General features: G+C 40.2%; 1 protein-coding gene across 1 annotated transcript in view; it reads left to right on the top strand.

Annotated features, from left to right (window-relative positions):
- MKLN1 (muskelin 1, intracellular mediator containing kelch motifs) overlaps positions 1-16684 on the top strand; it is a gene marked incomplete at its 5' end in the record, with an annotated part of 83817 nt that overhangs the window by 50291 nt on the left and 16842 nt on the right. Inside the window, 3 exons of the mRNA XM_010161883.1 lie at positions 4257-4469; positions 6487-6708; positions 8446-8575. Of these exons, the coding sequence (XP_010160185.1) occupies positions 4257-4469; positions 6487-6708; positions 8446-8575 (565 nt within the window). The remainder of the gene's footprint in view (positions 1-4256; positions 4470-6486; positions 6709-8445; positions 8576-16684) is intronic.

Below are 16684 nucleotides of genomic sequence, written 5' to 3'. Positions count from 1 at the left end.
CCTTTCCCTACCATCCCACCTTCACCAGGGCATTTATCTGTGTTTGAGAGGCCGGAGGAGTTGCATCAGGACCAACCCATTTGGGGAAGGATATTAGAGCAGGGCAGAGAAGCTTGGCATTTTGTAGCACTTTAAAATGGGGCCATGGCACATACTGTTTAATCTGTCTTAGCTGTTATTATACTGTGCTAATTGCATAGTGGTGCTGGGTGGCAGAGAGCCATTTTGTTCGGGTTAGTCTTAGCTTTGTGTGGGCACTTACTGAGTTCCACAGAAACCGAACAGTGCCCATGCTCAGTAATCTTCGGTATTGTTTGATGTCCTGTAGGTTAGAAATGTGATATGCTAATGCCTTACTGTTGCCATCACAGCCTTGGCATAAGCGGAGGGACTGGCCAAAGCAGCGTAACACATTGCTTGCCATTTGAATAACAACTTAGCCTAGTCACAAGCATCTTTCACGTGTGGTTTCTGCAGTGTGTGTGCCAGGAGCTTCCTGATGAGAACTGGAAAGAATCCCCAAAGCCAGTGTTTGTTCACATCATTTGGGCGCTGTTGCTGGATGTGTTTTCTGGAGCCTGTTTTAACTAAGATGTGCTCTGTTCAGGCAGTAATATCTCTACTAAATGTCAGTTCTTGAAGCTTCATCTGCAAAAATATGGATCCTACATACTATCAACTTTGAGGGCGGTTCAGTAAAACTAGATCTAAAGAGCAAGTATTCAATGAGAAGTCATGCACTGTTTTGTTGTGACTTCAAATAACCACAGGAGCAGATGATTGCAAACTGGTCAAAACTGTTATTTGCCTTCTGCTCTGTTCAAGAAGACTTGGGCTTCTTTAATCTTGTCTTGTAGTGTACAGCTGAAACTGTCTTTGTTAGCTGCAGATATGCTTGGGAATGGCAGTTAGTATGGTTAGAGGAGTAGCAACTACAACTCATGGGTTGTCCAGCCTACATCCTGGCAGAAAGAGGACAAAAGGTGGTTCATCTGCTCTCTAACCATGTGATCTCTTCAGCTGTAGGTTCAAGAGCCATGTCTATTATGGTAGATTTTTCTCACTTGTTGCTTATAAGGGTTTAAGTTCTTTGAACGCTTCTGGAATCAAACTTTCCCATTTGAATTCGGTTGGTCACTTTCTCCATGACAAGTTGTGGCAGCGCGTTCTTCGTCTGAACAACGGGCTCGCTATTGTAACCGCGTGAAGTACGCATCTCTGGATGAACATTCGCAACCGCCCACTCTTGATTCACTTAGCCACGTGTGCCTTGAAGTGTTTTATGCATTTTCAGTGTCTGCCCATTTCTGTCTTTGTAAATGGACTTTGTGTCCCCTGTTGAGGTATATAGGACTTCCACAGCCAAATTGAGTAGCTCTCAAGTGAACACAGACTTACGACATTCTCACAGGCTTCTGAGAATCACCTCTGGAAGAAACGGTCTGTTTTCTAAGGAAACTTAAAAAAAGGCCTCAAGTCATAAGTTTGTTGTAAAGAATGTGTTAAGGTTTTTACTGGTGTCTTTTTAAATGACTTAGGGCTTTCACCTCCCTGGTGACCATCCAGCCAATTCCTTATCCGATGAGTGGTCCATCTGTCCAATTTAGAGACTCCAATTTAGAGACAAGGATGTTGTGCAGGACAGGGTCAGATGCTTTGCACAAGTCCAGGTAGAGATGGTAGTCCACGTAGACCAAACTGGAAGCCTTTGGCAGGTTCCATGTTATAAGTGGCATGCAGGAGTAACTCCACTTTTTTTTGAGAAAAGACTATGAATTAAGTGCATTTTCCATTGTTACAAGGGACAGTTCATGCTGTGGCAGGCTTGGCAGGTTGGTGGAATTGAAGCCCTTATATGAACTTGAGGTGATGAAGTGCCTGTATAGATGAAATTATCAAACTTCAAACCTTCAGTAGCCTTTTAAAGAGGCAGATACTACTGTGTAATGCATAACCAACACATAATTCAAGAAAGAATAGATTTTTCCTGTATTTTACTATTTTAACGTAGTCTTAGGTGTTGAAATGTGTATGTTGTATACTCAGTGGGTGCAGTACCAGTGCTGTTGATAGCACTGGCTCGCAACTGGTATTGTAGGTGCTGAGTGTCTCAGCTCAGACAAATTTCAGTTGGCAGTGCAGTTCTTCAAGGCAGGGCAGGTCTGGTAACTGCCGAATTGGCGATTTATTCCTGAACATGCCAAAGACATTATTTGAGCAAATTTGGTAGGATTTACTTTAGCCTATGGAACATACAGAGGTGCGAGAGTCAGGGAAGGCACTTAAATCGGCATGTTCAATTAAAAAACAGCAGTGATCTAACAAAGAGAGGAGAGTCAGGGTGCACAGGTAGGTCTTGATGTTTCATGTATGTGGGAGCTGTGCCAAGGTAGATACGTGGTCTTTGGCATATCCATAAGCGTCCCGGCAGCATAACTAGAGGTGGGTTTTGTCTACTGGGGTTACTTTCTTGTGAATCGGGGCAACCTTTGTCAATACACAAATCAGTGCTTTACATGCAAAGAACCTACCCCTTGTGTTTGGACCAGGGTCCTGTGGAAGGTGGTATTTTGTGTTTTCTAGAAACATGTGAAGTACGTTGCTGCCTTTGCCATCAGCTGCTTCTGTGTAACCAAAGGCAATGAATGAACTTAGGCTGCATTTCAGGGTTTTACGCTGGTGTTTTCTTCACAAAATATCTTAATTACCATGAAGTAACTAATCCTCAAAGCTGTAATGATTGCCGACATAATGCTTCATATTTACACAGTATGAACAATTCAGTTCAAACTCAAATGACAATCTGAAGAGGTGTTAATGGTTTTCTCTAACGCTTCTTTAATCGAGAAATTGAGTTCTGTAACATGAATAGTAAAGTTTTGACTAAAAAACTGTGATGTTCCCTTTCATATTTTATCTTAGTGGAATGTATTCCGTCAGCGTATTTTAAGTTTCAGTAATTTCAGTATAATTTTTTATGTTAAATGATACAGTTACAAAGTTGTGGTTTTTTGTGAAGGCGGTATTTGGGAAGTGCATGGAGCAAATATCGTGCTGTTTGTTTGGTGTTGCATTCCTAATATAAGTCTTCTAACAAATAGTGATTTACATTACATCTTTAGCTAATTGCATAATTCTGATTTTTCACTAGATTTTGTTTCTAATAGACTTTTTCTTTCATACTTCAGTCTTGTGTACATTTTACCTTTGCCGCTTGAAATCTTAATCAGTTTTCATGTTGGTTTCCAGAGTCCAAGTTACCTAGCTAGTCTTGTTTTGGCATCCTCATTTATGAAATGCCAAAATATTACTAACTATGGCCAAATAAACTCTAGAATTTATATATAAGTACGGTGTCATGGTTTTTTTCATTTGTCTGATCTTTTGAAAGTAAGGCTTTGCACATCTTGATTACCAGTATTTTGGATTACAGAAATATCACTCATGCTTCAAGATGAGCGTACAAAGGCTCTAAAAATGACAGCTGGGAAGCAGAAAGGATATTGCCCAGTTACTGCCTAGCATCATCATAATGTCATCAAATAAATTACTCATAATTTTAAGTTGAGCACTCCGGGGTGGATAAGCACTTTATAATTTGACAGTGTGCCTCCGTGTTTCTTTTGAGGATCATAACTCACGGCATTATTGCTTACTGTGGGAAACTTCCTTGTTGGAGGCTGGAATGGCCATATCTGTTTGTGAAGGACAAGGGAGTGCTTTTGTTACCTTCAAAGAGCCATTATGGGATATGATTGCTTGTGGGAGTGTCTGCTTATGATCTGTTGGAAAACAGCCTATTAATAAAATACAGGCTCTTGTAATAGAGCACTTCTTAATCTTCTTCCTAGGTAGTTATTTATAGGCTGTGACATCTTAATTTGCCTCTCATGTGCATCAACTTCTGTTATTTTAAAAGATCAAGTAGCTTTCACATGCTTCTGAGAATCACCTCTGGAAGAAACTGTCTGTTTTCTAAGGAAGCTTAGAAGGCCTCAAGTCATGTTTGTTATAAAGAATGTGTTAAGGTTTTTACTGGTGACTTTTTAAACCACAAAAGTTATGGAATGTCCTGTTATGTAAATATTTCTGTATTAATCTTGTATTTGTCTAATTACAAGCACATTTTTTCATTTTCTTGAAGGATTCCCAGTTGCTGATAGTACCTACTTGTCTTCAGTGAGTGTGCAATGACCCACCTGGAGCATTATTAAATCTACTGTTCTCCTTATTTTTGTATGCATTTCCTTTATTAGAGTGGTCCTAGTGCCAGATCTTGTCACAAGATGTGCATTGACATTCAGCGAAGGCAGATCTACACGCTGGGACGCTATCTGGATTCCTCCGTGAGGAACAGCAAATCTCTGAAAAGTGATTTCTATCGCTATGACATTGACACAAACACATGGATGTTACTGAGCGAAGACACTGCAGCGGATGGAGGTCCAAAGCTGGTGTTCGATCATCAGGTCAGCCCCAATGATGCTCTTACGGCAGGTTTTCGGTGTTGGTGAATTTGTTGTGGTCGCAGACTCCTGCGATTTGGAAGCGCTGTGCCAGGTAACACAGCAGTGGGGAGAGAGGCTGCGATCTGCACTCACTTAAATTCTTACAGAATTTTGTCTCATGCCACTGACTACTGGTACTGTAATCAAAGCGAGTCAGAAGAACTGTGAAAACCTTTGCAAACTAATTCATTTTATTAAGACATGTTTTATTAAATCTCAAAGCACAGTTCATCTGTTTTTAATCAGTGTTGTAGAGCTGGGTTTGCAGATCTGCCTACTCAGAGGGCGCTGGGGAGCAACTCGCCAAGCTGTGCATGGTACCTTTGGAAGAATACGATATGCAAGGCGATGAAATGAGGCCAACAGGCTCAGGGTTCTTTCAAAATTAGTTGTCTTTGGAAATCTGTATAATGTGCTTGTTTTGTAGAGTTTGAAACACTTTAGTGGAGTGGCTTCTAATCTTTTAAAAAGCCACACCTGACCATGTATTCAAACTGAATACTTTTTTACTTACACTGTGTCTTTAATGGCTTTTGTGTACTTGGAAAAGGTGTTTTGTTTAATTGATTTTTATAAAGCGTGGTCAAGAAACAGCACATCAGAACTCATTTGTAAAGCGGCCCAAGAACTGCTTTTATTGGTACTGTTTTGTAACCAAAGCTGCTTTCTGCCAGCGCAATACACGTTTCTGCTGACACCGAAAATTAAAGATACGTGTTGTCTGCAGAACAAAAGCCAATCAGTCTTTCTGTTCTATTAATAACGAATACCAGTCTCCCAGGTGTTGGGGAGAATGCAAAAGTAAATTGTCAGCTGGCAAGACTACTCTGGGTGTACCTTGTTTGCCTGCTTCTAAATTGTTTCTTTTTTTCCCCCTGCTGTCTCTTAGGAAGGAATGTCCTCCCTGAATTCTTTATCAATCTGCAGCTCTTCCTCTTCTCTCCCTCAGTACCTACTGCGATAGCGGTTTTTGTTCAACCTTCACAAAAATGTGCTGCACTAGAAGTGTTTTGTGTAGGCTTTGCTGAGTAGCATCTCTATCTTACTGTAATCGTGCTGGTTGGTTTTTTTTTTTCCCTCTGGTGTTTTGTAACTGTGTTGCTTCGTGTGTGAAAACATCACCTGGAGTCAGGGAGTTTTGTTTGATTTGTACTGCAGTGAATCTCTTCTATGCCATAAGCTGAATTCAGAGTTTATGGATGAACGTATTTCTGCGGCAGTCTCATCAAAAATCATTGGCCAGGCTACAGCCCTACTTTATGTTGAAGTAATGGGGATAACAGTAAATATATATACTTGGAATGGAATCTGAGTAACAGATTGCAGGCTGGTGTTGGATGGGTTGAGTGGTGATCAGTACAGTGATTTTGAATTTTTCCCTTGCATAGCCATTGTCAGTGGCAATATCATAGAATCACAGAATGGTTAGGGTTGGAAGGGACCTTAAAGACCATCCAGTTCCAACCCCCCTGCCATGGGCAGGGACACCTTGCACTAGACCAGGTTGCTCCAAGCCTCATCCAGCCTGGCCTTGGACACTTCCAGGGATGGGGCATCCACAGCTTCTCTGGGCAACTTGTCCCAGTGCCTCCCCACCTGCTCCGTGAAGAATTTCTTCCTGATACCTAATATTCTCTTAACTGGCAGAATTGGCTACAGATCCCAGTGAAAGACTAAAATGTTTTTCCCTAAAATCAGCAGCTAGAGGCAAGGGTTTTTTAGATGATGAAGGGTGCATGTAGTCTTTTCTTTTTGCTTGTTGAATAGTTGAAATTAGACTCACTTTTAAAATAAAGGAACTGTTTTTAGAGGTTAATACCTGTCAACAGTGAAGACGTGTGTTCTGTTCATTAGAGACTCAGGAGATGTCTAGAGTACTCACTAGGTATCACTTACAGAGGAGGGATGTTTAATCTTGCATCTTAGATTGTTCAAGTCTTAATGTGCTGGCTTAAAATGAATTGTCTCATTCTTACAGATGTGTATGGATTCTGAAAAACACATGATATATACCTTTGGAGGCAGAATTCTGACCTGCAACGGCAGTGTTGATGACAGCAGAGCCAGTGAGCCGCAGTTCAGTGGATTGTTTGCTTTTGACTGCCAGTGTCAGACATGGAAACTTTTGAGAGAGGATTCCTGTAATGCTGGACCTGAGGATATCCAATCCCGAATAGGACACTGTATGTTGTTCCATTCGGTAAGTATCCACACCATACTTTGATTCGTGATATCTGCCTTTAAGGAGAACATCTGGTTTTGATTTTTTTTTTTGGTCAAGTTCAAAGCCCTTTAATCTCCCAAGCAGTGTGTTATCTCACTTGATTTTACATTTGCTGACATTCTGATGCTTCTTTGGTAAGTGCAGGTGGTATTAATTCAAGTCTTTGGAGCTTTTATTACTGAATAAAATTTCAAGTAAAAAGCAGGGTGAATTTTAAATAGTTGATTTTAATTGAATAATGGTAAACAGACCCAAAAGCTACGGTTCTCTTTGATCTTTTAAAGTTGGTAGAGCAACTTCAAGTCTTCTGGTTTAGTAAATACCCTACGTAGTTACTGGAGTGGTAAACTTGGGGTAGTGCAGAGGCTTACAGGGTGTGTATCGAGATGCACAGGCCTCACATTCCTCTGTGCTGAGCACCCAGCTGCTGGCTGTTGTCTTGAGCAGCTGTTAACAGTGGGGCACAGCTGCCATGGGTACTTCATCCAGAGCCTGTTGGAAAGGCAGAGGGATTGAGGTAGAGGACTGTGTAGTGCTTCATTTAGTATTGGGTATTAAAAAAAAATCTTCTGTTCCCTTTCCAGTAACCACATGTTTGCTTAAGTGATCATGGGAACTGTGGGGTGGTTTGCTGACATTAAACTCTGACTTGGGGGTGAGGAGGAGGAGTATTAAAATTATTATGTGGCATTCAAGTGTGTATTGATACCACCAGTTGGAAACTGATCCATTTGAACAATTTACTGAGTTTATTTTTCTTTTCCTTTCAAATGAAAGATGAAAAATTTTATGACAAATGCTCTGCTTTCAGAACTTTCAATTTTTTGTTCTGAATGGCAAAATCTAGTCCAAAACATTTTGCCACAAAACACTGTGCAGGTACCAAAATTTACTGTGGAAACATACTTAAAAAGGTAAGAATACAGGTTTCTGTAAGCACAGGTCATGGAAGTTTAGGTCCTTTGCTGCCATTTGAAAGAAAAATAACCTGCCTCTTACAGACTTTCCACTTGGCAAACTTGAAAGAAATAATAAACCTGTTATTCTTGGCTTGCTGCTTGCCATTTGCCTGTTCTGAGTTTAGTAATGTGCTGGTATCTGGATGTTTTCTCTTACAGTCCGTATTTGTTCCTGTTTGTTTCTTTTTGGGCTTTTTTTTAATAGTAAAGTTTTGATCTAATGGGTTTTAGACATGGAGATTGTGAATTCGTTAATAGTGGGCTTGGAATAATTAATTGCTGTTTTTATGTTCTGAGGTTACAGCTTGATCAGGCAGTACTACAGTAGTTAACTATGTGAAATCGGCCTGGTCATTCTTGAGCCAAAACTCTGTTGGATCCAGTTTTGTGTCCTCATATAGATGATTGAAAAACTCCTTAAAATTGCATTAATAAGTGGGGTTTTGGGGTGGAGAAGCTGTGAGCCTGTAATGGTCTAGTTCTTGAAACAGAGGAATCATATATTCAAGAATTAAGAAGATCAAGAATCCAATCAGGAACTCTGAGTTTGAGAATAATACACTGTTCTGCATAATTCTTCTCTGTAAAAACTTACTATCATGTCCGTCAGTCTTATTTTGGTTAAGGCATGATTTTAAACTTAGAAAAAACATATCTGTTACCCTGATTCACTGGATGTTTCTGTTAGTGGTCACAGTTGGCCAACATACTTTTTTTGAGCTTTGTAAAGACATAACTTTTTTTCCCATTCTAGAAAAATCGCTGCTTATACGTGTTTGGTGGCCAAAGATCGAAGACTTATTTGAATGACTTCTTCAGTTACGATGTAGACAGCGATCATGTGGATATCATATCCGACGGCACTAAGAAAGATTCAGGGATGGGTAAGAGTATAACTACACATTAATTTCTTCCTGATGGTACAAATGAGAAGTACATTGTTAAGTAGGTGAAAGGCCAGCTTCAGTGTCCTGTGGTATCAGGTTAGCATCCTTAACTAGCCCTGCGTACCCAAGTAAACTTCACACTATATAGGTTAAATTTATGCCAGGTCATTTGTCCTTCCTGTCATTTGACACGCACCATCTTCAGCACAATACAAATAATTGATGCATGAAACCACACAGCACCTCTGTGCTGGTTTTAGTTGGGATAGAGTTAATTCTCTTCACAGTAGCTACTGTGTTTTGGATTTTTGTGAGGCTGTGTTTTGGATTTGTGCTAAGAATATTGATAACGTTTTTAGTTGTTACGAAGGAATGTCTATACCAAGTCAAGGACTTTTTCAGTTTCTGATACTGTACCTGTGTTCCCAGCTGCTTCTCTACAAGGAGCTGGGAGGGGACACAGCCCAGGTAGCTGATGCAGACTGACATCAAATGTCATGCTCAGTGTATTAGATGGGGGAGTTGGCCGGGAGGGAAAATCGCTGCTCGGGGATTGGCTGAGTGCCAGCTGGCAGGTGGTGAGCAGTTGTGTCATTTTCTTTTCCTTCCTTTTTTCCTGTTTTGTTTAATTATTTATTACTATCATTATTGTTAATAGTAGTATTTTGAGACAAGAACTAAAAGTATCTCCCTTGAAACTTCATCAAAGACAAAAAAATAAAAGACTGAAAAAATAATTTTCTTTAAACGAGAAAGGAGAGAAATTTTTTGTCTAACTTTAACCAGGTGAAAGATGAAATGAAATAATCTGCTTGGTTTGAGATGCAGAAAGGCAGGCAGGATGCTCAGAGATAGAGAATTGGAGTAGAGGGACAGAGGTTTTGCCTGTCAGGAGCTGCCTAGAAAGATGAGACCTATTGTCCTGTTACTTATGTACTAAATTATCAGGAAGTGACAAAAAAAGGCAAGAGCAGGGAGCAAGGCTTTGGTCTTGTTTCGTTCATACCACTGGAGCTATATTCACCAGGCATAGTTCTGCATACCAGAAACCTTTAAAAACACCCAACAGGCATTGTAACACAGCCATAAAGAACTGATTTTGTACCTCTTCTCCTCAAATGACATAGAGAAGAATGTCCTTCATTTTCAAAAAGCATTTCTGCGTGTACAAATGCATTATTTACCTGTGCTGCAAATCTCCTGATTTTCAGCATACAGCTCGGAAGTGAAAATCTGTGTTGCTATAGGTGAGAAGTCCTGAATATTTCTCATATCATGTATATGTTAGTCCCAATCTTGTTTTCTCTTCTAGTTACTAAGCGTTAGTAGTTCTAGTTCATGAATTTAGGCTGCCTTCCTTAGTATGATCAGGCTTAATTCCTAGCAAATGATTTTGCTGAACTTCTGAAGTGAGTTATTGATGGTTATGAGTTGTTATTTGGTCATTAATTTAGTTATGCCAATGGGGCAGAAGAGTACCCAAGCTCATACTCTCTGGAGTAACTTATTTACTTGAGGGCTTCCAAGCTGGTTCTTTCTTGTATTGTTGACAGTTGCCTTTATTAAGGTGCCTGCATGTTGCCTGATGCTGCTCTACACAACACCTGTGCACTGTTTGATGTCCTTAGAGCTTTTAAGGAATTGATTTGGGTTTTTTTCCCCCTGAAATTGCTAGCATTCTGTCATTTTGCTTTTTAAAAAGTACGTTTCTTTATAGCCAAAAGCTTTAAAATATGTGGCATTAAGCTGACACCTGTGTCTGCTTAAGATTAAAAGATACCAAGCTTGCCTTATGGCTGGAGACGGCACTGAGCTCTGCTGCTCCGCATGTACACTAACTGCAAAGTTTGGTTAAGCAAATGAGACTATAATATTTAGCCCTCCTCCCCATTCTCCCAGGCCCCAAAGTGGTGAATAGTAGACTTTGCAAGAAAATGCTTCATTGGCAATAATTCATGAGTAGATTGTCAGTTTACTGTTCTCTTGTGTGTAGAAAGTAAGCAAACAGATTTGGATGTTTCCCTTGCTTTTGAAAGAAAATGCTAGTATTAGTTGCATTTTAACAGGCAGAGGAACAAAATACTTGTTACATTCAGACAGCAAATGCTGACAGCACTGTTTTCACCCCAAGAAGCAAACCTTTATTGTGCTCTTGTTAGGTAGTGATACACCATTTTGATCTGTATGAACAAAGTGATTCCCTGCTTGGTGGCTGTGAAGTTTTAAGCTGCTTGGTGTGATGAGTCAAGTTGAGGATGCCTGACCTAAATGTTCCTATAAAGTCCCATGATTACATTTTGTTCCTGGCTCACATGTGGCATTCAGTTCTATTCTTAGCTGAGCTATTTCGATTTTTATCCTTTCCAAAAGAACTTAATTGTGCATTTGTGTAAAATTTCCATTAGAGTAGTGAAAAGATTTAGAAAAATTAGTAAAATGGGTAGTTAAGGAGAATCAGTGATGTGGAGTTGTTGCAGTGCTAGAAAACTGTGGTAATGATTTGTTGGTTTTGCTGCATAAATATCTCCTCTTCGGGATGAGATATTTATGCTGTTCAGTGTTTCTTTGCTCTGGTTGTGCTTTGTTTATCCTGGAACTAGTTCCTTGTATAGGTGATGTGTTGGAGAGAATATTGAGTGATAAATATCACTTATTTTCTTGGGAGTAAAGGGCAATAATTTGAGCAAGTTTAGATGTGCCTTTTTTATTCCTGGGAAAAGCTCAAATTTAATCAAGGTACAATTTCTAAAAGGTGGTGGTTTTACAAACCGCCTGCTAAAAGTGTCTCCTAACTCCATCTGCTTTGACACATAGGTAAACCTTGCAGCAATTTGGCAAATGCCATTTGCCAGTGAGCACAGATGCTCTCTAGCTCATTGCAACAAAAAACTACGGTGAAATGCAGCTATTAGGGATGGTTATCTTTCTGCTATATGCTAAGTGTTAGGAGCAAGAAATTTTAGTTCAGCCTGAGAATGGACAAATAGCACTGAGGAAAAGAAAATGCAACTGTGATGAGTTGGGTATGAGGAAGGGCAGTTGTGGTACAAATGGGAGAATGGGACGTGCAGTTGAAGCCTGTAGTTGGCGGAGAGGCAGCAATGTGTATGTTATGTACTTCTGTATGCTTCTAATGACTTTCAAAAAAACCAACACACAACCAAGGAAAACCCCAACCCAACTTGCATACACCAGGGTGTATCTCCGAAGCATACGCATTGTCTGGAGATGCCACCAGTATCAGATCCCGTCAGAAGCCTGACTTGCTGAGGGGACAGTCCGTGACTAACCACAGGCAGGCATTTCAGGTCTGAGGGAGCTAATGGGTATGCTCGTGGTCAGGGCTCCTGTAAGAATCTTGTTTGGACCTGATTCAGGTGGCGTGTCAGAGCTGTAGGTTAGAGGGAGAATTTCCTTTTGCAGGAGAATCAGGATTATCTTATATCCCTTGGCACTGAGTAACTTCCAAAGGCAAATAAGAACAACTCTTATGTTCTTGTGGCTGCTTTTAATGGTGAAGCAGTTCTTACGGGCAAACTGCAAATACTTTTTTAGCTACCTGTGATGTTCTCGGGCCTCTTGCTGGGGCAGGTGCTCGTGTCTGATAGGGAACTGGGCACCTGCCAGGGGGAGTTTGATGGGTAAGGACCACGGACAGAGGCGGCACAGCCCAGGCTGGGAAATCCTCATCTAGGCAGTGTCAGGAAAACTTTCAACATAGAAAGCACAGCAAGCTCTACATGGCCAGGATCCAGCTCAGACAAGCAGTCTGAATATCCCATCCTGATCTTCTTGGTAACATCTGACGTTTTGGCCTTGTTCAGATTAAGGTCTGCCTTGCTAGTGGCCAGGGTGTCTCTTGCTGTGGAAGCACCTTGTCATGTGAAGGACCGTATGTGCTTGTTACCTTGTGAAGTGCTTCTCTGAACCAGTCTCAAAATGCTTCCTTCTGACAGTGAAGGTGAGGAGGAAAGCAGGCAGTCACTATATCCTAAGGACGCCTTGCAGAGATGGTATAGTAAATCTGAATGGAAATCTGCTAACTGACCTGTGTCTTTTCCAAAATCTCACGTTGTTTGGGAGAGAACTGAGTGTTGGGCATCAGGTGGTTGCATTTCCAATGTGATGACCAAACTGTTCAAATGGTCCCCCTAGCTGCTCCTTGGCTGACTGCCAAACACAGTCTCACCATGAAAAATCCAAGAGGATAATCATTATTTTGCTGTGTCAACAGCTGGCCTGCATGCTATCTCTCTCACTTACCAAGGTTTGCCCCGTTACAGTCTAGGGGAGGTGCTGCTCCAGTTTGATATGGATTATAAGTAGTGGTATGGAGTAATTTGCTGACTATTAACTTTTTAAAATTAATCTATCAAGGAGGTGCCAGTTTCTGGTGAACGGCGATATCTGTGTGATGTAGCTTTCTTCCATTTTTTAATTATGCGGCATTGCAAGGAGGGAGGATGCTTGCAAGTCACTTGCAGTGGGATTAGCAGTAATGTGTTCTGAGGGTTTTGTAACTTAGGTGGCACTAAAAGGCTGTCAATTAACTTGCTTCCCTTAATTCTCCTTCATGAATCCTTCAAAAGTGGTGTGTAGATTACAAGTTTTATATTGTTGTTATGCCAACGTGGTGTTTCAAAGCGTATTTAAAAACATGCTATACTACCCCCTCAAATGAAAGATGAGATTTAATTTCCAGACTCCTGTCTAGTGCTGTGAGAAGCACATCTGGTTGATCTCCAATTTACTGCTCTGCAAACTCTGCCTCCTGTGTTGTCAAAGCTCTGTTTTCTGGTTTAGGTACTGGCAGCAGCCAACACTGTGCTTCAAACAATTGTAGCTGTTTGCACATACTAGCCAAAAAAATATTCAGGTTGCTGAAATGTTCACTGTCTTCAAATAAACACCTGTTAGTAGGGACTGTGGTAGTGGGAATATACCTGTTTCATGATTAGGTGTCACTTGTAGAAAAGCTTTTCCCATGCATTATATTTAAATGGAAATTATATTGTACAGTGTTACACAGCATCTTATTGAAGCTTTCTCACGAATTACTATTTGTTTATGTAACTGACTGCTAACTCAAGGCCTGTGTGGTTGAATATTATTTTCAGATATCGACAGCATGAACATTTCATTTTTGCTATATAAAAATAAATGAAAATTTTAAGTTCTGGAGAGAGGCTTCAGACACCTTATTTTCAATTAGTTACTGCCCTTCTACCCTGGACTAGTCAATGAGATTATGGAGGGAGCTGGGAGGGGAGGGGGTAGTGCACTGGCACAGGAAAAGCTTTCACCATCTACTAGACTTTTGGGGATTGTGTTGCATTTCATAATTTCTCTCTACAGCTTTTCCTCTTCAGTCAGTAACGTGTTGTCATAGGAGCCAAGTTAATATCGCATAGCGACAGGCCAGTGCCCTGTTCAAAACAACCAGGGCTAAGTCCTCAGTTGCTGCTTTACGTCCTTCAAACTGTCTGTCCCCAGCAGACCTGAGCGATAGCTGGGCCTGAGAGGCACTCTGAACGGTGTGAAATGGGCAGAGATTCGCTCCAAAGGTGATTTACGTGTACATTTATGCGAAAAAGCAGAAGAGCGAGGGAAATTCCATGGAGCCATTCTTACCATTTTATGTACCCTTTAGATCTATCACACTGCAGATAATAGCTCTTGCAGTGTCCTGGCATTACTGTATCTGAATCCTGTCCTGTGTTGTTTATGACTTTTTCCTAAGTCTTAAAATGAAAAAAAAAAATCAAACCAAAACAAAACCAATGCCCAAAACCCACCAAACTATCCCAAGCAATCAGTTACTGTCACAGGTTCAGTTTTGTCTCCTGTGCAGAGTTAAATTTCCTTCCCAATATATGTTTTGTTAACTCAATATCACAAGTACTTTTCACAAGTTTACAGCCCGTGTCCCTCTCTAATACACTGACCACAATCATTTGAATTATATCCAGCATTTGCTGCAAGTTCGCTGCACTTGCAGATTCTGGAGCTCTCTTACCCTCTAGTGGAGGTGGTTGTCAGTCATGAACATTTTGTGTAGCCCTTTTCCTCTGTCAAGGATCAGCTTTCCTTGCTAAATATCTTTTTGACGTTTCTGTTGTGTTTAAAACATCACAGCATCTCCCTGTTACTGTGTAGTAGCTTGTGTTATTTTGTATTTATTTTCAGGGACTTGTTTACCAAATTGGTGTTCCCTTGTGGTTTTACTTATTCATATTAAATCCAACTTTCTAGTTCGGTCTTTGTCTACAAAAGACTGGATGTCAACTTTTGTCTAGCCTAAGGCACCACTAAAGTATGGTTTCTACACAGTTGCTTAGATAGGTCAAAGAGTTTATGTAAGCTGTGCCTCATCTTAGGCCCTCAGTAAATGTAGGGACATACATTTCCTGATATCTTAATTTTGTATTCTGCATTTCAAACAGTCTCAAGAAGAGATTGATGCACAACTGAGGGAAGCCTGAAATTACCTGACTTTGAATTTGGTTTTGATTGCAGTGGCTGCAGCCAAATCCTATTCTTACTATTGAGTGGAAAAAAGAGGCACTGAACTTTGGTGGCTTTGCCCTCCTTTATTATTTGAATACTAATTTCAGGCAATTGAGCATAAACTAGGTACCAAATTCATTTATTTAACAGCATTTCAGGGGAAGGGATGGGACTTCTATAGACAAGTTTCGTAGGCTTTCTGTATTGATGATATAACTGTATTCCTCATGATTATAATAATTGCAATTTCAATGAGCCCAAGATATTCATGATTTGAAATTTGTGTGCTTTTTTTCTAAAAACTCGGCATGGTCTCAAATGTTCAAAGCAGCAGATAGGGTTGCAAAGACATTTTCCACGTACATTAGCATTGCTGATCAAATTTAGATGGCTCTCCTGCCAGAAATGTCTCAAATATGTCTTGAACTTAATCCTTTTGGGTCAATGGTTTAGTCCCTTATGATGCAAGCAAACATGTTACATGAGAGTTTTCAGAAATTAATGATATTTAGTATATAATTGTCCTGTTAGTTCTCAATTTCCTTATTGGGTGACTTTCACAGTACTCATTAGTCTTATTTAAAAACTTCCTTGTGGTTTGCAGCTAGAACAAGGTATATAGATGATGTTGTGCCAGCATTGTTCCCTGCTCTTTTTCTTTTCCTCTGCTATGCCACCCATTTGCTTATAAACCAGATTAATTTTCAGTTGAAACTCTGTGGCAAACTTGGAGGTCAGAATACTCAGTTTTATGCTGGTGAGAGCTCCAAAGGCTCTGCCTCTTGCTTTTCTGCAAAACCATAAGCTTGGATTTTGTCGACAGGACTCTCAGAATGAATTATCCAAACGTATTTCAGTTTCTACTTAAGTTTATGTAAGAATTAAGCTTTTATTTATTTTTAAGAAATCTTTGGCTTTTTTTGGCTTTGCCAAACATTTCATTAGGGGTTTGAACTGTAGAAAACCAAATGTTGTTCAGGAATTTTAAATCCATGTCTTATTACTTTCCTGGCTTGCCAATGGGAAAGACTGAAGTATGAGACCAAAACCTGTTACAGATTGGGCTTGCTAAATACCATTTTGTGTGTTCTTACACAGCACTATTAAATGGTTTATTAGTGTCGGGCTTGTTTTCTAGGCCGTGTGTGCAGTCCATAGTTAATTGCAGGGAAGAACTTGCAAAATACAAGAGTTCTGAGAATTTTTCATGCCAAAATCTTGATGGAAGGCCAGGAACCTTTACCAGCCTTTGTAAACTGACCCAGAAAGAGAAATGAGACAAACAGGATCTGTAAACAAAGATCACGTGCTCTTCACAAATACATTTTGGAAGGATGGTTGCCTAGGGAAACAGGAAATGGGGAATTATACAACAAACAAAAAGGACAGCCAAACAAATTTGCTGACCTTTTTTCGGGGAATTATGATGAAAACTGCTGGAATCCTCAGTATTTCACCATGTTTCTAAATCTGAAGGTGGAACAGAAGAATGGCTTGGTAATTATACCACAACTATTTAGAAAAGACAAATAACTTCCTTGACATCTTTGTCCTAAAGGAAGCAATGCAAGGTTGTGAGCTATGTAGTCTTGAGTTCCT

The sequence above is a fragment of the Eurypyga helias genome, unplaced genomic scaffold (genome assembly GCF_000690775.1).
Source record: "Eurypyga helias isolate BGI_N326 unplaced genomic scaffold, ASM69077v1 scaffold4892, whole genome shotgun sequence".
NCBI lineage: Eukaryota > Metazoa > Chordata > Aves > Eurypygiformes > Eurypygidae > Eurypyga > Eurypyga helias.
The sequence above is the reverse complement of the archived record's forward strand: the minus strand, read 5'-3'. Positions and strand labels throughout refer to the sequence as shown.